Source organism: Pieris rapae, chromosome 11 (genome assembly GCF_905147795.1).
Source record: "Pieris rapae chromosome 11, ilPieRapa1.1, whole genome shotgun sequence".
Taxonomy (NCBI): domain Eukaryota; kingdom Metazoa; phylum Arthropoda; class Insecta; order Lepidoptera; family Pieridae; genus Pieris; species Pieris rapae.
The window spans coordinates 4,799,200-4,827,193 of record NC_059519.1 but is presented as its reverse complement, the minus strand read 5'-3'; the positions used below and the strand labels follow the sequence as shown (position 1 = coordinate 4,827,193).

Sequence of the window (27,994 nt, the reverse complement as noted above, 5' to 3'; positions counted from 1 at the left end):
ACTGAAAAAGTTAACTTTATGTACGTAAAGTATAGTTTGGATTTAGATATTAGAAATAGTATTTACTATATCAAATTTCAACAAAAAATATGATATAATTAAGACACCTTTACAAAAAAACCTTTTGCTATCTATTAATCCTCTCCATGACCCTTCTATTTAAGAATTTGTATCCAAACAGTAAAACATTTTTCTTCTATCAGTTTTGTTAGATATTCATTTCAATTTTTTTAACTGAATCTTCAAAAAAATCTGATCGGGTATCGGAATCTAGTCCGATTCATGTAAAACAAATTTAAATATGATAATATTTTACTTTATAATCTATTTTATACATTAATATTATGTTATTTACAATTTAAATATCAAACTTCTATTGATTATGTAGGATTGTATTATCTAATAACTATAATAATACTGTTTTCGTAATATACACATTGAAATAGTATAAAATTTCACTAAATACGGTAGAGCCGTTTCTAACCACTAGCTTTTAAGGAATATTAAGTACTAAGGCTATTTACACATTTTACAAGAATATATATCATACTATTAAAAATGATATCGCTTAAAGCAGATGTTATATCAAAATAAGTATATGATGTTTAAGTACATCGATTTTACATTAAGGTACATATTATAATCATTATTACAGCAATTGTTGTCTGCGTGCTACAATTTATGTCATAGTGCCTAATTGGTTTGATCATTTCATACTGTGGCAAACATTTCATCACAGGCAATTGCCCACAAAGACTGACAATTACCATAAACGTATGAATCTGGAGTCTGCCGCTTTATAAAATGAGCAAATCTAAAATAGTTCGTAAATAGGCTACGAATCACATAATACATCATGGAATAAAACCTCTTTTCATAGAATGAAAAAGTAAACTCTTGAATTTGGAACGAATTCAGCAAATCGGTGACGCGACAGGCGGTGGATGCGCTGTTGGCGCTGTATTAGGGGGGTTTATAAAAGAGCCATGGTTCCCGGCCCATGGCTGTAAATTTTGCAATGCGCTTAACGCTGTATTAGACGCGGGAGGTGCGGCGTTCTGTTGATAATGAAGCGCTGACAGCGATGCACCGGGTGGCGGTTCGGGAATGTAACCTTTGCTTAGCGCTTCAGCTTGAAGTGAAAGCATTAAGCGGTTAGCTGCTTGACGTTCCGCTTCACGCTCTTCAGCTGTCTGTCGTCTGAAACAAAAGAAAATACAATTAAACAAAATTATAGCTTGCTAACATTTTGAAAATTAACGTCGATTAAAGCATTTAGAATGATTTCTTATTATTTAGAAAAGATAAATAGTATAAGATGTATAAATAAAGGAGCAACTTCAAAATTATAAACATGTGTATTTCGAAGCCCTTAGTTAAATTTTCAAACATTACTGAGAGATGTTCAATGAACAAAGGATGAAAATCTTAAAGCGGCTTTTAGCGTTAAATGGAGTAACGTTCATTAACTGAAAGTGGTGTCAAGTGCATCTGTAAAGTTGGAGACCCCACTTAACATAATACAGAAGCCTGAATTATTTATAAACCCGTTGGATTTGTCGCTCGATTAGCGCGAAGCCCGTTGACATTTTACTTAGAAATAACATTCAAATTATACTTTTTATATGCATTTTATTAGCGGCTAGTATCTCTGATTCACTCTCTTGTCTATAAGGTATTGTGTAGAGGAGTTCAAACTATATAAATCGATATAAAATAAAATGCAGAAATGATAAAAATTTTGTTAAAAAATAATTTTTTTTATTATTTAAAAATTGATATTTATATACATTTACATAATTTTTTGTCTGGGTTGTCAATATCGAATGCACAATAAAATAAGATAATATGCTTTCGAAATCTGTCAAAACAATCTTTGTTTCACCAAAATCAAACCCTGGATATCAAGGATGTAAGCCACGTTTTCATTATCAATCCATTTCGGTATCTAAATTCTGAAATTGTAGCTGGTATTTTCCAGAAACGACACTGGCAACCCTAGAGCAGTTAATGCCCGATGATACTAATTGACATAATTCAACTCGTAGTCTTGAATTATTAGAACCGAACCCTTTGAGTTGACTTTAATAAATGATTAAGTTTATATTCCTTACGAGCGGTAACCGTTTTATGAGTCTATTCTCATATTTTGCAATGGCTTCTGTTTATTGGCAAATAAGCTTAAATTACATAAGTTATATACAAAAATCATTACGTTTTACAAATGGACACCCACATTGAAGGCTCGCAAATGTGTTGCTGGCCTTTTGAAAATTGGTACGCTTTTTTTTCGACGGACCCTAAGTTGAAATAATTCTCATATTTTGCACATAACATTATTATGGTATTTGAAATTATTTAAAAGTGTTATTAATAGGAATCTGTAAATGGCTTAAGAAAGCGTTATGAAGTAGATACATTGTAAAGAAATATTAATTTATGGAAATATTCTTAATTGAAAGTATTGATTAATATGCGTCCGCCATGACACAAAACGGTCACAGATTAACAAATCTACGATGACGTATTCTTGTAAATGGTATGACAATTAACTTGCATAAAAATCGTTTATTAAAATTATAAATATTTATTTATTTATTAACACTTCGTTACATTACTATGTGAAATTTGGACATAATTAAACGAAAAGGAGGGCAACTGGCGGCCTTATCGCTTTCGAGCGATTTCTTCCAGGCAACCACTTTACAAATCAACAACCAATTTAATACAACAAAGCCAAAAATTGCCAGAATTAAAAAAAATACGTTCCGTTCGTTTTTAAAATCTTGACAAATAGAGAGATGTACAATTTCGTCTCAAAATATTGAATATTGAAGGAACCTTATATCCCGTATATACTCAGATCCTCCAGATCTTAAACCCACTAATAAAATTAAATAAAATCTTAACAAATATCCTACCTATCCTACATATCCTATTGGTATAATAATATTACTGTATGACCATCACACCCATCGTAGTTCGATAAAGAGGTTATATTTAAATGCATAAAACAATATTTTAGCAATAATTAATTACCTAAACAGTTATGACATGGTTCTCTAATATAGAACGAATATAAAGCATTCGTATCTATTTAATTAGCGATCATAGTTCACACCCGTCGATAATTAATTTTACAAATGTCATCGTATGTAAAATTAATTTCAATATAACATCATAGTCTCTAAGACTTATGTACAAAGATGATTTTGGATCTTTCTTAAATTATAATCAATTGGAGGCATTAAACCGGTAATCTTCAATAAGACAACTCGCAGAAATCGAAGATAAAATATTAGTTAGTAACTTAAGTTTTCGGGAAATTCGGGAATTACCTAATTAAAATCTGGTTCAGATTTAAACTCTCAGGAAATAAATTTTAGTTTCAATAATCAGACAAAGGCAATCGTAGTTAAATCCTCTAACCCTCTTTTATCCGACGCTGAAATGCGCTTGCGCATCTTTTACAGCACAATAGTGACAGTGACAGTTGACAAATTCAAGGGAATGATTATACCCATCAAAACTGGTTATTACGAATCCCAACACAATTCAGAGCTCAAATGTAAAGTTTCTCTTCTCTCTTCTGCTTCAGCTAAATTCTTAAGATAGCTTTTAGTTAGTTCTAGATAACATTATATTGAAAATCATAGTATTAGATAGCTAGACTTTATCCCGCGCAAGCGCCTACATTAGTAACGATCAAGGCATAAACATAAACTCCTGTATCGCACTAATTAAGATAGCTCCTTACAGAGTGGTCCACATTCATTTGCATAGCGAAACCAGTTACTGCAATAATAGCTTTTATAACATACTAATTAGGTTTATTATTCATTGAAGGTAATGTTAGTTATAAATAACGCTTTTAGTATGATATCGCACGTTGTCGAATGACCTAAGTGACTCAATTAGGTTTATCGTAATCATGGAAATCGGATTAATGAAAGTGATTTTTTTAAGCATTAAAAGTTAATTGAATTGGATTCGATTTTTAAAATACGTAATCTTTGAAGTGAGGGTAGTATTACATGTCAGCTGTGTAATGCTTTGAATTTGTTTAAAATTATGTGTTTTTAGTATTGTATTGTGAAACAATTTACCAATAACCGTTATACCATATTCTCTTTTAACGCGTTTAATTAATTAAAGATTGTTTATTTTTGCGTGTATTACATCAAAATAAAGAAATTAATTGATCTTTTCTTCATAAATTTATACTAAACATAAATATTGTTGTGTTTTGTTTTAAAATACATATTTCAAGCAGTTTAAATTTACATAATGTTTTTATATCACAATGCATCAACAGTGAAATAAAAATTTCGATTGTTGGCCTGAAGGGCCTTGACAGAACAGCTCAAGTTGTTATGGATTTTCTTCCTTCCTCTCTTCTTGAATTTTGAATCTTGACTTGTGCCGTTGCAGAGTGGTCACTCACCTGACGGGCAAGACGGAAGCTTACTGGACTAAGCGAAATATGACTGACTCAAAAGACTGTTCCGTTAACGCCCGAATTCAATAATTAATCCAAAATCTCAGATTGTTAACAATCTGATCAGACCGTGACAGTCGATCGATGTACTATCTGCATCCCAATAACCAAACCCTATGAATACAATCCACTTTTGGCGACGAATAGAATGTTATCTCTTCGCTCTTTACACTCATATTTGATAATCAATATAAAACAAATAAAGTAAAAAAACCGTACAAATAATATTAAAATATTCATGTCTATGTTTAAAACATATCAAATAGCTTTTTCATTACTTTAAAAACTGGTATAAGTTTAAATTTTAAGATAGGATATTGCCACAGTTGAACTGTCATTTTCACACAAAGGTCCTATCCACATACACCGATCCGACCTACCATGGATAGCTTGTATTGAGAGAGAGCTATTACAATCCGTCGATTGGTTATTGGCACACTTTTATCACTATTTGGATTAAGATGTCTCTCTCAGATGGTCAAAAATGAATTGAGATGGTTGATAATGATGATGATGATGGTTTTTTTAGTATAATCTAAAGAAAAAATAAATGTTTTTGCCAACCCTGATATTAAACGACAATTTTATTCTTAAGAAATATATGAAAATAGATTACAACAAATAACTCCTTGTTAACATAAGTTAAAATAGGCTTAGGGGGTTTTCAATTAGGGGTGGCAATAATTCACAAACTTTAAAGCGAGAGAATTTACGCCAAATTCATTCCCCTGTCAGGTTCAATTAACTAATTAGTAGACAGTTCTCATGTATATTGCTATACGATGTAAAGTAATCTCTAAGAGGTTACCTCTTAATGATTACGCCTCTTTATTTCTGATTAGGACAATTCTTAATCTATAAACATTTTACGACCAGAAGGCCAAAATTTAAAGGTTAAAAAACTCCAAATATCTTGTATGTGACCGTAACATGTGAACGTTTTCTGCCATCTGCGAACCTCATCCCTGCGAAAAATGCTTGACTCCGGTTACGCACTATTATTATGGACTTTCTGTGTATGTTCAAAACATCGTGAGAGAACCGGTATTAGGCCCAAAAAGACAGAACAAGATACGAAGGTGTGTCAGGCACAGAAAGTTGATGAAAAGACGAATGATCACGTAAAAAATACAAAAATCTGAAGCCTAGGACTCCTGAAGGTTTTGGAGTTTTGACGCCATTGGTTTTTTTAAATAACGAAAATGAAGAATCGCATGCAATATACAAAAACGCATGCATTAAAATTTAATTTAAATTCGAAAAGTTATTTTAAAGGTATAGTTATGCAGAAGGCAGCCAATGTTAATTGTTAATGAATGATTGAACAAAGCGCTAAGTCTATTATCAGGGAGAACTTTATTATAACGGCAAATGAACGAACTAGTGTTGTGACAACGCTATCGATACTTTTACAAACCATATTTTAGTATTGTGGAAAATTTAAATGTACATGGTTTTCCACAGACTGAGAAAAAAGTGATGGAATGAGAAGTTGATTTTTATTAGTTAGTGTCTTGATAAATAGTTTTATAAAGTAATAGTATATAGGTTTAATAACAGTGTAAAAATACCTTCACTTAGGAACATTATTAAAAAAGCAATTTAACGCAACAGGCATAGTTATTATTGTATCCACTATTACTATAACTGTTTCATTATTTAAGTTTTAGTTTGAATTTCATTACGATAAATTACATACTGCCTGACTGACAGAAGCAAAAGCAATTTAACGCAACAGGCATAGTTATTATTGTATCCACTATTAATATAACTGATTTCATTATTTAAGATTTAGGTTGAATTTCATTACGATAAATTACATACTGCCTGACTGACAGAAGCAAAACTTGATTTTTTTCTTTTATCGATGAAATTGGCCATCACTAGCCAGTTGGGTAAACCACTTTAAGCCGCCTCCTTTATAATTAGATAACGCAAAGTACAATGAAACTTTCCTTAAATAAGCCAAACGCTGCGGCTGGCAATTACGAATTTCATCCTGATTATTTTACAAGCAGTTTAGAATTAATTTTATGGGGATTTTGAGGGGTTTTGTGAATATTCTTATGAATTATGTTTGACACTTTAGATTAAGGATATTGGAGTAAAGACATCTCGTAGTCAAACAGTGTTTATCATGAATTAAAATTAGGCGTCATTTTTGAAACAGCAATTGTATTAACAAAATTGTCTATTGGGAAAACATGACCTGTGATTTAACACATTTGTTTAAATTTTATATTAAATTTTAATCAGCCGTCAAAAAATACAAACATAATGTGTATTTTCTTCTCTTTCTTGGCCTGCACGGTTTGTGCGTCAGACAATACTATATACTATACATAACACATAATAGCAGTTTTTGATTAGTAGTAATTCCTTCTGTATTACGAAGCAAGTTTTATATTATAACTCTCAATCTGTATTGTGAAATAGGTTTCAATGTTTAGAGCAATAAGCCGTTTTTTACTCGTAAATATCTAAAATCATCTTAATGAAAAACCAATAAAATATCGTTGCTTTTGATATATTTGCAGCCGTCAAAACCATACAATAAATCCAAAGAACACTTTAAAACTTCCGAGATGAATCTTAAAAACCTTATAAATAATAGATGAGGTGAATGTATAATGAACTTTTCTGTTCAAGCACTCGCAATTCAGAAGTTTTCATAATATCTGTTTTATTTAGATGATTTGATACTTTGCCGGATGTTTTTGTGCTTAAAAGATTTTTATTCTATACAGGGAATATTTATATCCCGTTTTCCGAAAGCGGTTGGCTGCGACCACAAATCTCCACTTGATACCTCTTTTGCTTTCATGACATTAACAATTTGATCCAGATGTACGGCGGCCTACCCATTCTTACCTCACCGTCCACTGCAGATCTTTATTATATTTTTATGATATAAAATCATCTTTGAAAGTTGGATGACATCAAAGAACGTTTGATGTCCTATGCGCTAATAAAAAAAAACAATAACATAGGTGGCGCTACAACCATTTTAGGTCGAGGCCTCAGAACGTCAATCTAATAGGCAAGTAGCTCACCTAGCCTGTGTCTGACATACGTCGTCGACTTGTTGGGTCTAAGATGGTTTCCTCACGATGTTTTCCTTCACCGTTCGAGCGAATGTTTATTTGTATAAAAAATATTAAAGTTTATGCTACTAGATATCAGCTATTTCGTATTCACAATAGTTTGATTCAAATAAAATAAATACACGTACGTAAATTAACGAGCACGCAACGTTAACCTGTTAAGACGTTGTTCCCCGACGTCTTGTATCAATCGTGATACGGATTTGTTTCGTAATTCCAAAGGAGACAACCTACAAGCAACAATTATACTAACGACACTCTTTCTTAAAATAATTGCCCTAAACGCCAAGAACCGTTCAAGACATTCTATGGCTTACACCTTCACAATAAAACCTATGATCCCATGAATAGGATAGCAACTGGGAAATTAACTGGTTAAGAATGAAGAGCGAAAATGTTTCTTTTAGTAAGGAGTGTAAGCACTGTTTTTATAGAACAATCGTGTCCCCCTAACGATTCAGGGAGTTTGAATATTCACTTATACAAAGGAAAGGAATTACAGCAGGAAATGAAACAGGGTAAGTAAATAAATAAGGAGTCTCCTCCCCTTGGGTAACAGTGTGTTAGATGTGGTTCGATCGCAATCCGATTTGTTAAAATTACGCTTCGATGCCTCGAATTGCCGTCGAGAGTGTGAGAATAGGATTTCCTGCTTCGATACTTTAAAAAAAAATATTTACTTAAATTGTTATGAGTTGAATAAAATTAGACACAATTAAAAGTTGGGTAATTTCTAAAATAAGCTGCTTCATCAATAACATATCTATATACTTGGTCAATGAATATGTAAAGTGGTTGACTGGAAGAGATCGCTCGAAAGCGATAGGGCCGCCAGTTGCTCTCTTTTCCATTTAAATTCAATTTTAATATTGTCATGTATTAATAAATAAATAACATAAGATAATAGTGTACATTATAATGTAATGTGTCTCAGTTGCGGTTGAGAACCGCGGTTAAAAACAAAAGAAAACATAAACCGAAACAAATGAAGCCACTCTTACGGAGACCCACGTAAACGAGCGTAAAATAAACCTTAAGAGGCATAGTAAAAGTCACAAAAATAGACAATAAACTTCCAACGAACAATACATGTAAAAAGGCGACCGTTCGTCTTTTCCACTGTGGTTAATAATTGATGAGCTAAACTGCCGAGTTGTGTTCCTCATACAATATGTATCTCCCCAGTTACCCTGTGTTACCGCCTGCTCCAGATATACTATATGTATAAAGATTTAATTGGCTGGCTATTGTAACGATATGACTTTTTACAGGGGGACGCAAATAGCTGCATGGTTCGAGCATTTATAAAATGATTCTACCCTAAAACGTTTTTAGTAACAATAGAAAATTATTCACAATAGCCAAATTATTTAATTTCATTAATACGAAAAAGACGACACCAGTTCCAAAAGGAAAAATATGACAATTCGAGAATTTAATGGAAACAGGTTGGTTTTAGAATGGAAAGATTATGAATTCAAGTTAGAATTGGAAAGATTTGCAATTTAATTTCATTGTTGGTTTTTCAAAAAGGATGTCAGATATCCGTTTTTTTTTTCAAATAATAACCTGACATTTGGTGAGATAATTTAATTCCATTTTAAAATAATGTTCAGCTAATAAAATTTAATCGATTGCTTAAATGGATTCTCATAAATGATGTAAATTACAACGTGTTAATGCTGTCGAATATTTATGAGAATTAATCACGTATTAATGGATTTTAGCACTAAAATCTGAATCTAGGATCTAGACATTGCACCTTGGTCGTGTTTAAATGACTATATTATAATAAATTGTGTATCTGATTTTGTAATGTGTATTTTTTTGCATATTTTGTTTTTAGATAAATCTCCGCAAATAAACTAATTAGGTGTAATAAATAATATGATCTAAACAACATTTTCAACAACAAAGAACGTTTTCATATAGCATCCTTAAGCATAGTTATATCAAGACATCACATCAAAACATCAATAATATTTGTAGTAACGCATACATTAACGTTTATCTTTATTGTTAAATAAAATTTCGTGTTTAAGATGGAAAGCGCAGTTTTAGCGTCGCAGAAATAAAGAAATAGAACACTGTCTATGGAACATAGTTTGAATACTCTGCAATAAAAGCAAAGACATAGGTACATAAAATAAAAATTTAAGCAAATGTCAAGTTTTATAAAACTACTGTTTTTAAAACTTCAGATAGTCATAGATTATGTCATTTGTCCTTGCTAGATTACAAGTAGGCTACGTTTGTAAAAAACAGTCAAATTATAATATGGACGCCATTATATTAAAAAATGGATTCTAGGCTCATGTCGTCATGGAAAATAAGATTCAGGAACCCGTATCACGCAGTAATTAGCAATAACACTTTCTTAGCCTTTAAATGTATTGTTTTACGTATGTTTTATTTCAGATCATATTTATTTATTAAAACCAAAACTACAACTTTTGTCACTCATATAGGTAGATTTCTTTGAAAAACACTGGGACATTTAGATTTTCAACTTTAATGTTATCATACTTTATCATTGTATCTATTATAATAAATTAATATGATAGCGAGTTACGCATGGAATATCTTATATCGATATATCATACGTCTTGTCACATTTTATCTCCATGATATAGTCTATAGAGTATCATCTGTAATGCTTTGTTGCATTGTTTATGGAATTTCTAACATGTATTTTGTCTTCAGGCTCAGCAAGTTCTAGTATGTATGTGAAGGATTGCCGATTTTTTTTAAAAAATATTTGCAATAACGAACTAGAAACCGAAAACACTAGGATGAACAGATATAATTTAATACATCCTAGAACATAAAATTAATTAGCGAATGACGTCACATGTAAGGTATAATACCCTAACCTTAAATAGAAAGTGACTAAATTAAATTTTATTTTCAAACCAATAATAGTAATAACAACAATATTAAATTAAATATAACATTTTATAACACTGTTTTACTATTCACTAATGACTTAGTCACAGATAAACCAACTTCATTCGTCATAGATAACTGTCAATTCTTTATTGCACGAATCTATATTTATGATCTCTTTTCGATGACATTTTAAATAATAAATAGTCGTCAATACGGATACATTAAAATTAAAGAGGTTATATTCCGGTTTCTTATCTATGCGATTTGAAATTTTGCGCGCATATAGCATTAAGCATACATTTAATATTATCAGTTTTATATCAAGTATTTAATAAAAAATTGTGTTGATAGTTTTGTTGAGAAAATTTTAGTGTGGGAATATCGATAAAACTATAAAAAATCTTTGAAATTTAGTTAAATAATTAATGTATTTAGAAATGATTTTGGTATTGCTGGACTGCTCAAAGTAGTCAATTGGTCAAGTAAATATACAATAGCACTTAAATCAATTAAAGAGTTTTTTTATATTTAAAAAAACTCTTTAATTGTATATTTACAAGTATATAAAAATACGAAATTAGGTAGTTTGACGCGCCGGCGGCTTTGTCGCCGTTAATCGTGCTCTTCCAGGACAAGAAAATAAACATAAATTGAATTGTGAAGATGGGCATTTCATTTCATAAAAAATTGAAATTATATGTTGCATCAGCCTAATAATAGTAGTTTCAGAATAAGTGTTTAAACTGACAATAAACCATTGTTACGATAACTCAATGTTAAACAAGCGATAACGCCCATTCAAGAATGCTAATACGAGAAGACGTGATAAATGAAATGAATACTTGCTGAGCCACCTTTGAGCCTAGATGTTAAAGGGTGTAGCTTTTGGGCTGAAGTATTCTCGCCTGGGCTAAACTGATAAATAGTTGATCATTTTTGTTGACTATGGTAAGAACTGGCTGCTTTCAAACCGATTATTATTGGTTTTGTAGGGAATTGATTGATAGTGTTAAGCTCTTTTAATATCTATAAAAAGTTTTTAGTCTTATCCTTTCATTGTTCAGTGATTAAGTGTTAGCTAGCCGTCGGTAATAGTTACGCTAGTCTCTACTCTCTATTTATAGTGGAACTACATCTATATTATACCTAGTTTCGCAAAATCTCTTTAGCAATTAAATTCCTCAAATTGATTACGGAATTATATAGCGATATCATTATGCAGTCGGCAAAACGCCTATATTTTGAAGTGAAATTAAACAAAAGCCTATCGACGTTCGAATCACGAATATTTTTTTTTAACAAAAGCAGTGGCTTGGCGCCGTTCGTATCGAGCGTTTGTTATCTGTACCCAACACAAACAGCGCTTGTCCATTAGTAATCTGTGCCACCAACACGATCACTAGTATTGTATCACATGCTCATGGAATTTTGTAGCGTACCATTTTCAAATTCCATTTGATGTCGTTACTAATTTGTCTATCGTAAAGACACTAATGTCACTGATCATTTTATTAAAAGCAAAGTCCGTTAACTATGAGATTTAAAGCATCATTCTTTAACGGAGTCCATTGCGAATGTATTTTGCGATTGGGGCGAGACTCTATTGCTATATTAATTATCATTAGTTAATATTTGAGTCACGTGACGATTTCCAAACAAAAATGACTAGCGCAAAGTATTTATGTGTAAAGCACCCATGACTGCAACACAAGACAAACGTAATAAACCTAACCGTTATAATGATGTTAATGTTAACGTTTTGGGTGGGTTGGCTTATATAAAAAATAAAACCCACCTCCACTTCGTCCGTCGATTCTGGAACCAGGTCTTGACCTGAGCGTCGGTCATCTTCAAGGTCTTAGCGAGGGAGGCTCTTTCCGCTGACGCCAAATACTTCTGTTTGTGAAATCTCTTTTCTAATTCAGCTATTTGCATCCTTGTGAAGGAGGTCCTTGGTTTTTTGCGCTTCGGTGGAGTTCTGTTCTGGTACGGATGGCCGATCCGTCGGGTGATTGGAAACGATGCTGCAAAATAAAATAATTTTACTAAAGAATAAAAACAAAAAGTTATTATGTAACCGACTTTGAAGAAAGGAAGAAGTTATAAAACATTTTGTTTTGAATATTTTTAGTTTAATTCTCGATGTGTTGTTTAAAAAAGCGATGTTTTTTTTACTACAATCTAATTTTTATCTTTATTAGTTTTATTTAAATACACTTTAAAATGTGCTTTTATTTATTTAAAATAAATACAGAAATGTATGTAACGGTGACGAAAACGTCGACATTTAGTACTATAGTTAGTAACTATATTTAAATACTTGAACTAATTACTATTTTCTTTAAATTTAATAAAGCGGAAATAAAAATAAGTATTTTATTATGACTGTAAAGTGTTAATTGTATGACAATTTATAATATGCATGTAAGAAAATAACAGTTAGGCATTTTATCAAACCAGTATTATCTTAAATATGCCAAAGAAATTTCCTGTATTCTTATTCCATTAAAACATACCCATTGTTTTGCAAAATAATAATTTACTACCTTTATCAAACATCTACGTAGACCCATTATTGTAATAAATGTTAATCTTAATGCATACATTATAAGAATTACAAAAGCTATCGTAATTACATCATAAGAAGAAATCACGATCCTATGAATAAATAAAAATTCCATCAAACATAAATTGCTACAAATCATAGTGGTATGCAATCAAAATGCTCAGAATAAATTGCTTGAAAATTCTTAAACGGAATTGTAAACCATTTTCGTTTCAGTGTGATTATTTCTTTTGAACAATTGGTATATTGCATCGTTTTGTATGCTTTAGATTTTAATTAGGGATAAAGTTCGACCAAATGTTATGATATAATATAGCATCGCACGGTCTATTTAAATAATGAATATCGTATAAATCCACGAATTTATCACAACTATATACACCAAGGTAGGTATAACTAGAACTTAAACACCAATATTTTTATGAGTTATAATTAAAGAATTTCATTGATTTTTCGTCTATACACAATACGCATTTTGGGTCCTAAGAAGTTTATATTTCGAAAATACTTTCTGTTTTTATAAAAAGAATGGGTTTTTTTCACCTATCTATAATTCCCGTATTTCAATGACTACTAGCGTTTTGGATAAAGAATTTTAGGAAATGTATATATATAAATGGGAATAACCTGTTTTAACATAATGTACTAATAAATATATATTCAATTCGCGGAGATGGTATAGCTATCACAGGTCTTTTCAAGTCTTATTATATACATTAAACATATAAAAATACTGACGCTGCAAACGTTGTTTTATATGTAATATAAAAAATTATTAATTTATGTAAAAAAATTAAAAAAAAAAGTGAACAACGACGGCTGGCCTAATTGGAGTTCTTTTTGTTTTATTCCTTGAATTCTGAGGTTCTCGGGAGCAAAATCGATATTATTTTTTATTCAGTTATTGGATCATTATTTCAGAAAAGCGAAAAGTCTCTATGGGGTCGCATAGCAAAGTGTTCCATGTATTGGTATGTGTACACTGTACAGTGCAAGGTAAAAGGTAAACGCTATATATATAATATATCTATATATATATAGATATATATAAATATATCCAAAGAAATATTTCTTATACATTCACGAAGCCTGGTATATAGTGGTCATGATATCTTATTATTTTTGTATGATTATTTTATTAGATATAATTTAAGTGGTCGATAAACTAGTATTACATTCAAAGTCATATTATGTAATTTAATATAATCTTAAACATTAATTCAATGATTGACCATGATTTGACTGGATGTAATTTTCAATTGCAAATTACTACGGACTTAAATATACCTTATAGTTACTATAATTTAAATAAACATTAAATAAAAGTCAGAAACAGTACATTATCCCCTAAAGTGAATCATAATATAGATAAAAAAATTCAAATAAGAAACGGTGGACTTTGGCAGGCCTAGTTTCATTATTTAAATATGGAATTGAACCGAAAATCAAAAGATATTACATCCCAGGGCTTGGTACTGCATTACACTACTCTTAGCCACGTAAACATATCTTTAGTCTTTAGCCTATGTAGGTTCAATTAAAATATTGTAATTCAATACGATACCACAGCACGTAAATTTAAAATTAAATTACCTAATTGCTTTAAGTATTTAAGGCAACGCCAATGAAAATCGTGTTCGCGTTTCATATTTTCAAAAATAGAATCCCATTAAATGGCGCGCTCCCATTGGTCGGGAGACGTAATGGCGGCTTCACGTGACCACAAATAATGTAATTTGTAAGGGTGCATGATACATGGCTGTTTTAAGACAATGGTAACTTGAACTTAATAACCCTGTTTGCAATATTTATGATCGCAGTATTATTTTAGCTAATTGGATTGTCAAGTAATATTTGAAGGTTTGTTTGAAGGAATGTTCAGGTCCAGTTTGTAATTTAAACTTTTTAGTTTTTTTTTTCGGCCTAAAATTCTGCCATAGTGTCTAGGGACTTTTTAGGTTTAGGTTGTTAATATGCGCTTGGACTTTAATAAATCATTCACCAGTCAATTATATTTTAATACATTTAAAAATGAACATAAGATTGTCCATAAACAGTTATAATACGTCAAAATTTAATACTCGAAGGTATCCCCTATATGTATTGTTTAAGCTAAGATTTTCCTTTCATACAGTAATTGAAAAAGCAACCATTAAGGAACACAAACCATATTTATAGCAACGCATGAATCATCTCCTAACCAGATTACGACCTACCAAATCGTATTAACCCACCCTTTTCCACCCCGACATGCCATGAAGTAACTTTGTGTGTTTATTGGACAATTTTATTTGTTTTTATACGCAGACAATTGGTGATATCTCGATACACTCTATATAATAGGTTACGGTGGCACTTAAGAGAGAATTCGAATTTAAAATTTAAATAAAACATGCGTTTATAACTTGATAACACGGACAAAATAATGCTTATTGTATTTTACAATTTATGAACATGAATTGAGCCACAGATGCAAGCTGATGTAAGCCGACTTTTATATCTATCACATTGCACTATTAAAAAAAACATAACGGTACAATTTATATACGATATATTGTATTTAAAGCCTAAAATTTAAAGCAGATTAAATAATGATAAAATAGAAGTAAATTCTAAGTTGAGTTAATCATCAAGCTCGCAACATTCCATTTTTATACGAATTTTAAATGTCATAATTAGAAAGAAGATCACTCGCTAAATAAAACTCAAAAGAACGCGTAATTGCTTTACAATTATATCCCTAATCTTAATAAAGGGGCGAGAAAAATTAACAAACAAATTAACTTTGAAAGGGTTTAACCTTTTATTCCTGTCCCTAATACTTTTATGATACCATCCCTCGGGATAACCCTCCTTCACATCGCATTGTCTATGATTCATATTCAAATTTCGAATGATATTCGAATTATGTTTGAAGGACGTCTTTTGAAAACAATATCATGTGATTATTGTGCATACATCTGATTAAATAGAAAAATATGTCTAATTTTGACTTAAATATTTTATAAACACAGTATATTAATTGATTTACCTACGTTTTTAAAATAAAAGGTTGTTCTCATTAGTATATTCGTAAACGGCGATTTATTGAAACATTTTGTCTCGGGGCATCAAGAAGACAAAGTAGTTTATTATATTATTGTTAAGTAATTTGTAAACATTTAATTAAATAATACTTCATTGTAAAGTTAAATTGTATCAATTGATATTTTTGGGAACTTAAATTAATAATTTCTGGGATCCTTCAAGGACGGTATGAGTCATAAGACCACTAGTTCCAGGTGCTGGCGAATCACATACTATTTTGTAATAAATTATATTTTTTCCTGCAAGAGTGAAGACTACGTAATACCGAAACGAGCACACTAACATACACGTGAATGGGATCTCTTTTTACGACAGTATTTTTTTATTTAAAAGTATCCCCCTGACCGCTTGTTTGACTCCAATTGCAACAGTGCAGTGCCACTGAATACTTCACGAGACACGATTGAAGTTACTACGTGTTGCACCTTAAATATGTATGAGATTTTGGCCGGTCATTTTTTGCCCGTCCATTTCGCCTTTTTGACCGTCGGCTCGGATAATTGAGATGTATGTGATTGCAATGTTTGATTGCGATTTTATAGGGTGTTTACGGTGAAGGGTTGAAAGTGCGTAGTGTAGTTTAATAAACATTAAATTGCTTAGATTTTTGCACTTAACGTTTAATAAATATGTAGATATGTGCCTATTGAACTAAAAAGATTTTTGTGAAATCTCTGAAGTGTAGGTACGTTTAGCAATTTATTTACTCATAAATGCTAGCGATTATAATACTGTGAGATAATGAATTCTTCTTCACCACTGTATGGTATTGGTTTAATCTGTATTAGGTACACTAAGAACATTTTTTTTAAATTTCAATCCCCTAAAACAAGACAATTCTGTAGATCATATCTAATTTGTGCGTGAAATTGTTTGTATTCTTTTAGGCTATAGGTATACACTATTAATATTATGTAAATAATTTAAACCACTGTGTTGTATTTGTTAAGTGCCGATTAAACTAATATATAATATAGTATAGTATAATTTAATCTTAATGAAACAAATAAATAACTAACTCTGAAACTAATAATACAAGAAGGAAGATTTTTACTTTAATTCCCTCAACAGATCATATCTAATAAGTGGATGAAATTGATTTTAAATTGTTTGATTATATGTAAATTATTTTGGTTTAATGGCGTATAGAGAGGCAGTAGAGGCACTTCAGAGGCAAAAATCAGTAGCGCTAATACCTTTTTTAGGTATTGGCCTCAGATTTCTGAATCTATTTCATGATCAGTGAATGAGAGGCACTATTAATGATGTTAAATTATTAAATATAAAAAGCCGTGTCAAAACTGCAAAATTTTCACTTAAGCACTTTTATCTCATTTCCATGTTGTAGGCAACATCACACAGTAAACAAAAGCGAATTCAAATCAATCAGTTTAGGTGTTAATAGTAAAAATTCAAATTTCGGCGTGTTAAGCTGAGCAGAACGTTTAATAATTCAGGGGTAAAGTTTAGCTTGAAGTGCAGACAAATGTGACCATCTGAGTGATGGAGCGAGCGGCGGTAATCCCAGGTGACAGACTCCAATTAGATGGTGAGCATTCATCTTCCCCCTCACTGTTATGCTGGATAAAAATCGGATTAAAATATGTGAAATTGCGCTTACTGCTTACCGGTGGTGGAATATTTGGACTATGGAATATGTTTTTTTTAATAATATATGTAATTAAACTGTTTTAACTGTTAATTTAATTGTTGGTCATTAAAATAAGCATTGTTGCCCTAGTGCCTTCAGCGTGCGACTCTCATACGTATCTCATACGTGAGGTCGTAGGTTCGATCCCGCATTTAACATTTGCTCGAACGGTGAAGGAAACCGACATGTCTTTGATCTGACTGATCACCTACTTGCCTATAAGATTTAAAAATGACAATGAAACAGATTCAGAAATCTGAGGCCAGGACCTAAAGAGGTTGTAGCGCCACTGAGTTTTGTATTTACAATAATAATTCTTTAGGTACAAAAACTATATTTAGATAAATTACTTTATTTAATATTTTCGCGGTGTATTAGAATACTGTAGATTACCTGAATGACACTAAAAAATCGAATTTTAATGAATATAAAAAAATTGGCCCGACAATAATTGGCCATTTCTCTTATCTTGGAAAAACATCGAGAGGAAACCGACAAGCCATAGATTTAAACATCGGCGCGTGTAAGGCACAGATGACTGATCACCAACGTGTCCATACAAATTATAATGAAACAGATAAGAAACTTAGCACTAAGTTATATATATATATATATATATAGTTCACACTGGTTCACATAATCCCACCTCTAGACGAATCACAATTGTTTTAACATCCATAGTGCTGATAACATAAACTGGAAATCATATTATATTTTACATTAATTTCTCCTAATAATTATTACTACAAATTACAATATTTTATACAAATGTACCATTTAAGCCGAGGCAGTGACCGCCGCACAGATTACAAATTCTACCAAAACAATCGAGCAAATGACATGAGAACCTCATTACAAACACGCCATCTCATTAAATATTTTGTCCCTTGTCATCGCTATACGGCTTAATTGTAGATGATCCTCCCAAATGAAAATTAAATTTTAACATTTTCTTTAAAATTGATCATAATTGGTTTAGAGTGCGTGTTTTAAATTGAAATTGTAAAATGGGCTATGCAAGTACTCAGTAGTTATAATAAGCTAGCGGCCAGTCTTCACACGGATATAAGAGGCCAGATTCAGAATGGATATATTTCTTAACTTAAGGATAATGTAGCGTTGAAAATGGTGAAACATTTGAAACTTGTGTATTGATTTTAAGAGTAAAAAAATAAATTTTTAATCTCCATGTATCTGCATCTCATCTGCATTAGTATCTTATATCTTATTTATTAAATGAAAGATGAACTTTCTTCCAAGCTCGATGATTCGATTTTTAAATCAACGTTTTCACAAACACACCACGATTGAAAGCTCAGAATCGTGCGCTTAGCCTCTAGGCCTCCATCACAATTGTTACTTATAATATATCTAAAGCTTTAGTAATGAAAGCTCGCAGTTACCTACTATAGTAAAAATACTAATTTTTTCACCGTGTTAATTGTATAAGGAAATATACCCGAGATTTTCGCACGACATCCCTAACAGCACGTATAATTTAATTTCATTCATATTTTATTAACTAAATAACTGTGCACTAAAATTAATCACTTGTATCGAATACGTTATATGTAAATTTGTCTGAAACCTGCAATATAATATTTTAGGCGCCGCCCGCCCAAACCATATATTTTCACGTTTGAAATATAGCTTCTTTTATAACCTAGCACGTTATGGATTGGCGATGAAATATAACAGCTTTCGGTTTATTTTATGGAGTTTTTTATAAGAATTATGTTTACAATGTTTAGGTATTACAGTATATTTAAGTGTTATTATTAGTATAGGTATGTTATCATGGACTTTGATTTAATTTTATATTATATATATTGTTGTTTATTGATTCAAAGTCAAAAATAATTTATTCATATAGGTAACATAATGTACACTTATGAACGTCAAAAAAATGAGAAATATACTATTAATGAATCTAATTTTACATTTACTGCTTACTGATTAGCTGCTGTACTAAATAGTCAGAATTATTTTTTGGTTTATTATTATTTAATCTTCATTTTTAATTAGGCACGGCTAGGTAAAGGTAGTACGACTATATTTACACGTCCCAGTTTATTTTTGTGATCGCTCGGCGCCTACCAATCAGAGAATTATTGTTTGTCGGAAATCAACATCAAAAATATACTACACACTAGATCCTTTATACATTATACCTTGGTAGAACTCGATATTGTGAGACCGTTACTTATTATATGACATTATTCGTAGTAAAAGACTTATTGGACAATATAATAATTAATTTTTATCATATATGTATAATAAATATCATAAAAAAAAACAATAAAAAAAACGTTTTGTGAGAGGACATAGTAATAATAAAAATAACTATTGCGTAAATAACGTAATTATCAAAATTAGTAATTAATATTGTCTAAACACGGAAGTGTGATAACTCATAATTAATTTATAACAATGATTCAATTTTAATTAAATGAAACGCGATATCGTGTACTAATAATTAATTATTAATAAAATATTTAAACACACACGTTTACTCTTTTAAATATTACAAGTGTTCACAGAACCCTTTCATCCCTAAAGGTGTTAAGAGAATATCACCGCATATCATCGCACTGAAAAGATCGAGCCAAATTTTCATAACATGAGGTTCCCGAGGGAAATGACGAGAAAGGCTTTGCGGGGAACGACCGTGTATCGATGATTTTGTTTTTCCAATAGTCTATATGAATTCCAATATTATTTGCTTCTTCCATGAATATCCGCCAATTTTTATCATTTTTTATAGGATAGGAAGAAAACTCGGGTGTATTTGTCGACCTTTAAGAGAATGGTGCGCTGTCTTGTCTAATATATGCAGTTGAGTTTCATCATTTGACGTCAAGGCAGAATACGAAATTTCATCCGTATCACCTAAACATGAGTCGTTCCTATTTTGAGGGTTTTAAGGCAATTTAGCCGCGCACCACCGCTATGTAGAACCAGCTACCCACATAAGCATTTCCGAAACAATTCAACTAAAGGTCTAGGTAATTCTTAAAAGGCCGGCACTTGCCTTCTGTCAATGTGAGTGTCTTTTGGCGGCGGTTTCAATTAACATCAGATGAGGCAGGCGGTTTGCCTCCTATTACATAAAAAAACAAAAGTTGCAATTCTTTTTATTTCATTATTTTAATAGTACTGTAATACTGTATTACTTCAACGAAGTGTAAATAAATAAAATATATATATATATAATACATAGTAAAAATATAAATTTTTAAATAAACAATTTTTACTTATTAGTTCTAGGGTTATTGGCGTATCAAACTATTGTTTAAGACATTAAATTGTTAATACAAACTAAATAAAAATAAAATAAAATTATGTTGGCCGGTATTGTTAAGAAAGTTATATGAATAATAAGGATATATTTTCGGCGTTTTGACATCAATTACTAAAATATTTTATTTCTTAATACCTCGTACACCTCTTTAAGTTTCATAATTACATAATCAAGACTTTATGGACACAAATAACGTCAATAAACAATATTGTAAAGCAATTATACAACACAGCTATTAATTATAATATTAAAACGTCGGCGAAGTTCAAATAAGAGATTTCGTTTATTTGATTGTAATGAAAATATTTTTTGCGTCGCCAGTTTTTGTTTACAATTTTAGATAAAATGCAAATATGGTTTGAAAAAGCTAATAACCTTTTAAACTATTTCTATGATAATTTAGATAGTTAATAAAATAAATTTAGGACTGTCTTCACGTTTTTAATTCTTTATAGTTTCAACGATATAGACTAAATATTAAGATATCTTCGCAAATTATTGGTTGAAGGCTTATTCATATCGTCTGTAGTCTTTTAAATTAAATTTTGGGACACTACGGGTCGTTGAATGTCGTGTGTTTTGGTCTATACTCTATACCTAACATAATGTCCTTTTGTGTGACATTTTTAATATATTAAAAGTATAACTTGACGTTCTTACACAAAATTACAAATCGTGTCGGCTGGGAATTGAAACGGATTTTATTATATTACAAAATATTTCTGCCATAAAACTGGGCAACGTGAAATACACTTTATTTCTTTTGATTTAAAGTTTATTTTAGATTGAAATTATAAAACCGCAATTCAAGGCTTTGTCTGATGTTTATATTGTAATAAGTCAATTATGTGTGATGAGTTTTGATCTGCTATAGTCTGTTTACTGGCCTACTCAGACTAGATATTTATTAATTCTTAAATAATGCTATTTGATGGAGATCTCAATGATTCAATGGATATACCAATATTTAAACAATATTTTATTAAGCTTCTGTAAAGTAAATAATATGAAAGTTTAATAAACTACCAAATTTTCCTACATATTCTTTAAAAGGTAAAATGTATGTAAATTGACTGACTATAAAAATAAAACGCACTATTAAAATTCTGAATTACTAGTGAAAGATATAGTTGCATCTTGCAAAAAGTTCTCATATGTAGAAGATTGGGCAAGAAATTCCATATATACGTATGATTTAAAAATCCAATATTTTGTACATATAAATTGATTTGATATATGTGAAGAAAATAAAAAAAGGCGTATGGGGTTATAAAAACCAATTCAGCTAACTATACATACATATTTATTAATATATACGGATGATGCTAGTTTTAATTCTAATTTATCTTCTTAGATAAAAAAATCCGTGGCGCTACATCCTCTTTTAGGTCGTGGCCTCAGATTTATGAATATAAAAATTACTTCCGGTAAGTTTTTACCTTTAGTATGATAAATAATTACTTTGCTAACTTAACATATAAATAAAAATCGAAATATCACGATTTATGTAATTGTAATTGCTTAGTTCGATTTTGTAACCGACCCAAATGACGTCATTCAAGACAGATTGATGATATCATTCTCGAATTCAATATATACTGTAGACATTTATTAATAGTGAAGTAATTTCGTTGTACAAAAATTTATTTTAGTACAGTGATGGACTAGTGGCTTCAGCGTGCGACTTTCATCCCTCAGGTCGTAGTTTCCGTAGTTTCGATCCCTAGCTCACAGCTGAAACACACAGAAAAAAGTCTATTGATGCACAATCAATGGACTTTCTTTCTATGTGCGCAACTAACATTCACTGAAACTGGTGAAGAAAACATTGCGAGATAACCTACTTGCTTTAGACCCAATAAGTCAACGATGTGTTTCAGCAGGACGCTGATCAACTACTCGTACTTGCCTATTAGTAATTAGATTGACAAACGATGATGTAACAGAAACAGGAATCTGAGACCCAAAAAGGTCAGGTCAGAACCTAAAAGGCATAACTAATTTAATTATTTAAAAAATCCATTAAAAAAATGTGCCTTATTCAGTTTCGTCAAGGCAGAATCCAAAATACCATCCGTTTATATGGATACGGATCTGCTTCGAGGTGATCCTCGACGTCCGTTGTACCACAACTGAGGGTTTCTTAAAGCAGTTCTTGCCGCACACTACCACTATGTTAAACTAGTTGCACACTGAAGTATTTTCGAGTAATTATGAAATTATTATTATTAATAAACACGTAACTAAATCAGCGAATAAATAATATTCGGATTTTGTTCTTGTTAAACTTGCCGAAGAAATTATTTCTATTGTAAATTGTAAGATAAAGACTATTAAGTAGTGCGGTCTGTAACAGGAAACGATGACCATTACACTGCTTATTACACTCTCCATTGAATTCAAAACTATGGCCATTTTTATTATACGCCTAAAGTTGATTGAACTGATGTCTACGTTTTATAATAGACAAAATCAGCACTCAAATTCTGTTTTTTGGCAATATATTACGTTCAAAGACATCTTGGTTTATTGGACTCCGATGTCTTGCTTTTGGTAAGGATTAATTAATGGTAATACGATAAAGGAACTATAGCTTCTTGGCAATGATAGATAACAATATCTGCATCCATCGCTTACAAACGAAAATGTAGTAAGTACCTAAATTAAAACTGACTAAAAACAGTGCTTCATTATTTATTTATTTATTCAGAAGATTTACAGCATAATACTTAAATATATGTTTATATATAACATTGTGAGCCAATTAAAAATCGGCACATATAGTTATAGGTGCACGTACAGTGATTCCATGCCTAAGGACACTAGAGTCTCTCCAGGGTGTGAACTAAGTGACCTAAACCTGGAGTTCCACCACTGTATCAGGGAAGCTCTCGTCGCTAGCTGAAACTGCTGTCTTGTGTATTAATTACTGGTGTCTCCTATTTGTTTATTTTCTACAAGTCGCAATATTTCATAGTTAAAAGATAAAAAGCGTCTAACCAAGTCAGTTAGCACTTTTGTGTTGAGCAGCTAAGTGACCGCAAACGGAACCTAAGCAGTCTGTTTAGATACGCTCCAGATAACACAATTTTCTTGTACCACAGATTATGGACTGATAAACGATTATGTAAAGGTACACGAACCTGTAGATTGTGAGAAGAGACAATATACCATCAAATTTATTATTTCCTATACTTGAGATGTCGAACAAAAATTCTATAATAAATTAAAATATCTGATAAGAATTCCGGAAGTTCCTAAAAATTTGCGTAATTACATAGAGCAAGGTACTTTAAAATATAGTGAATTAATTATTGAATTCCGAGCGTTTGGACTTAAATTATGTTAATAAGGTAATTAATATTTAAAACAGACTGTAAACATATAAGTTTTTTGTAAGTATTTTATATTTTGTTTCAATTTTAACTATTTTATAAAATTCTATATAATCTATAAAACTTATTACAGAGCTCAAATATTTTCAATTACTAAATTGAAAACCGAAGTCCAAAAAGGTATTATAGAAAAAAAAGAGGTGTCATTGACAGCCTACAAAAAAGTAAATCATCGGAGCGGATGTTCTTATTTCAAATGTCAAATTAGTGGCGCTAAGATGACAAAGGAGTGCCGTGTCCAGTGTTGCCAATTCACGCAACTATCTCAATTATAGGCGTCCGCACTTCCGTTGCGGTCGAAAAAACAACACAGGAGGTCTACACGCGTCGAGATTCGCAAAAAAAAACGATTTTAACTGTGATAATGGCTAAGAATACAATCGTTTGTGTAGATTAGAATCGGTTTATAGTTTTATTGTCTTACTTTTTACGCATTAATATATGAAATAATAAAAGTTTTGTAACCAAAAACCTAAATACCCTAAACCAAAACCTAATACTGTTTGTTATAGTCCAGGTTGATATACCTACTATAGTTATATTAACTTTCCTTGTTTATAATATGTATTATTAATAAGCTACCTACTTACTGGGGATTAGACAACAAGCACAATGTCTAATTCCTTTAAAAAATAATCTTTAATCTTTTTAATACCTAGTAAATTGCTACGCGGCTATATTCAATGAAAAAAATCACAACATATTACTGTGTTTGCCATACCAACACCGATTAGCTACTTACACGCTAAAAAACATTTTTTCCTTTGAAAAAAAAGTCTAAATTACGCTTGCGACTCTCGGCGCGACAAATTATAACGTAGGCGTCCCGAAAGGATACAAAAAAGGCAAAAAATTCTAGTTTACCCAAAAAACAGTCCTTCGATAGTGACACACGCAACAGATAATTCCTGACATTGCCACTTTTCAAAGGATTAAAAAAAAGTTTATTTTTAATCTGTATTCGGTCACAGATTTACATAGGTGCATACTTAAAGTGATTTATCGGTTTGAGATTACAATTCGAAATTTAAAAGCTTTACGTTTGACATTATGAGAAAGATAATTTTCGCATTTTCGATTTATTATTGTATTAGTTTAGTTGTCAGGAGCCTTAAGTAAAAGAGCTTAAAAAATGTTGCATCGATATTTATTTATTTGAATGGTGAATTATTTAATTTAAAAATTTAATATTATGTTAGAGCAAAAGTCAAGATTAGGCGCTACTTAAAGTTACCATTCCATAGAATCAAAAATAGATTATTTTATTATGTTCGCATTTTTTCAAAACATGACAAAATACGAACAAATTTTGCTTGATTGGTGTTTCAGCTTTTATTTGCCTATATGTATATATATTAATATAAGCGTATAAGTTATAATTTTAAACCTAAAGTATTGGTATATTTATAATTGCCATCATCTTAATTCACATAAATAATAATTATATTTACTTATAACAACGCTGGCTCATACAAAGGTCTTGCCTTTAATTTTTTTCTTTGTCAATCAGGTGTTTGTCTACATGTGATTAAAAATTTCATATTTTATTTTAAAAAAATGTCACTCACCATTTAATCTATCCTTAACAACTTGGTGTGCAAAGGCCGCGGCGGCTGCCTGCCTCATAGGATCCAAAGCCACCCCCCAAGCCCCCAGCGCACCCAAGGCTCTATGAGCTGGCACCCTCACAACCCCTGGGTTGCTGGAAAACCCATACCCACCACCAATACCTAACCCAGGCCGTAACAATAACCCTGAGTTCGTATACATAGGATTATGGGCGAAATTCAAAGCTAAATTGTCCTTTCCATCGTCCCTGGCACTTTCAGACTCTGTGTCCTGATCACTTCTTTCGTCACTCTCACCAGAATTACGTTTTTCTATGTCAAATTGTTTTCCTAATAGTCTCGATATGCTAAATGGTAAATTTACCCGCGGCTGGGTTTCAGTGATATGAGGTGAGTCGCGGTATCTGTCGTGGTAGTCGGAGTCATGGTCTTCGGAACCACTTCTGTCGCACTGGCCGGAAAGTCTGCTGTCAGAATCTACATTTATCTCCTCCTGATCATCATCAGAATGTAACGACGACATTTTGGAACACTTGCACTATTGTTCACAAAAACATTTCAAATTTCGAACACAATTGACAATGTTTGAATTCCGAACACTCGATTCGCGCGCAATGACAAAATGAGCCAATCAGCCCCACCTCTTCAAACGATAGTTTGTCCGCAACTCAACTATGCCCGCTGAGTGGAACAGTTTCCGACAAAAGCTTAATACGATTTCCAAACATAAAAACTCGTTTGGACTCAGTAACTTTAACGTAGTCATTCTGTCTCTTTCTGTCCTATTTCCACATCACCCCTTAGCTCATTTCACAAAGAAAAACGAACTTTATTTCAACTACATGAAGTTTATTTTCATAATGTAGAATAGTTTACTTACACCCTTTTTCTCCCGGTAGATTGAAACTAAACACATTGTCGATTATTTGGTAGAGCGAGACGCATATATGCTGAATGTATCCATACGGGTATATTAAAGAGAGACGGTTATACATACTTGTAGGCGTGGTCACGAAAGCGCAGTTTAAATCCAGTTATGGACTTATGGCCTGACAAATGGTGTACATATTAGGGGGGCAATGTTAGAAACTATTTTTGAATCTTTTAAGACAGTTAAATTATTTACGTTCGGCGGTCGAGTGGGCTATAGACAATGCACTTTATAATAAAATAGGGCCCAGGTTTCATGTTATTGAGATAAGTAATAATGTATTGTGAAGATAACTGTTTTATTCTATTGGCTTTGACAGCTCGAGTGGTTAAGGATAGAAACGATAGACACTGTACATTAATGCTTATTGTTCAATTTAAAATGAACATTGGACAGCCATATTGGCTTTTATTGATGAATTGTTTGACGCGTTGTTAATGTAGTGAATGCATTGTTTTGATTTAATCCTAGCTATAGGTACTGACGCCCGATTTCACACATAATAAGGGTGACCTTTTTAATATTCGAGGCGGAAATTAAATAATGCGGCTACGTGGAACTTCATACTCACCAGTCTTTGCTATTCAAAGGTTGATGACGGATGTGCAATACCCACTAAAACCACCTCGGGTAGTTTTTTGTTTAAATAAATTTATATTAAGTATAACTCTAAAAAATAACTCAGTGGCGCCGCCTTTCTAGGTTTGTATTTCTGTATCTGTTTAATTATAATTTGTCAATCTAAAAGGCTAATAGGAGATCAGCCTCCTGTGCCTGACACACGCCGTTGACTTTTTAGGTCTATGGCAAGCCGGTTTCCTCATAACACGATGTTTTTCTTCGCCGTTCGAGCGAATGTTAAATGCGCACAAACAAAGAAAGTCCATTGGTGCACAGCCGGGACTCGACCCAATAACCTCAGAGATGAGAGTCGCACGCTGAACCCACTTCTCTTAATTAATACAAGTTCTCAGTGCTAAATTGTTTACGAGAAAAACAAGAAA

At 31.6% G+C, this 27,994-nt stretch overlaps 1 protein-coding gene across 1 annotated transcript; it reads right to left on the bottom strand.

Annotated features, from left to right (window-relative positions):
• Positions 1–523: 523 nt before the first annotated feature.
• LOC110998702 (T-cell leukemia homeobox protein 2) lies at positions 524–26,721 on the bottom strand. Its single transcript, XM_022267457.2, has 3 exons — positions 26,060–26,721; positions 12,287–12,515; positions 524–1,200 (listed from the first exon to the last, which is right to left on the bottom strand). Exons 1-3 carry the CDS (start codon positions 26,580–26,582, stop codon positions 915–917), a joined length of 1,038 nt encoding a protein of 345 aa, XP_022123149.1. The 5' UTR covers positions 26,583–26,721; the 3' UTR covers positions 524–914.
• Positions 26,722–27,994: the final 1,273 nt, after the last annotated feature.

Coding starts and splice junctions, on each gene's coding strand:
- LOC110998702 (XM_022267457.2), bottom strand. CDS start 26,582: ATGTCGTCGTTACATTCTGATGATGATCAGGAGGAGATAAATGTAGAT. Junction 12,516..26,059: donor TGTTAAGGATAGATTAAATG/GTGAGTGACATT, acceptor TTTATTTTGCAG/CATCGTTTCCAATCACCCGA. Junction 1,201..12,286: donor AATCGACGGACGAAGTGGAG/GTGGGTTTTATT, acceptor CTTTTGTTTCAG/ACGACAGACAGCTGAAGAGC.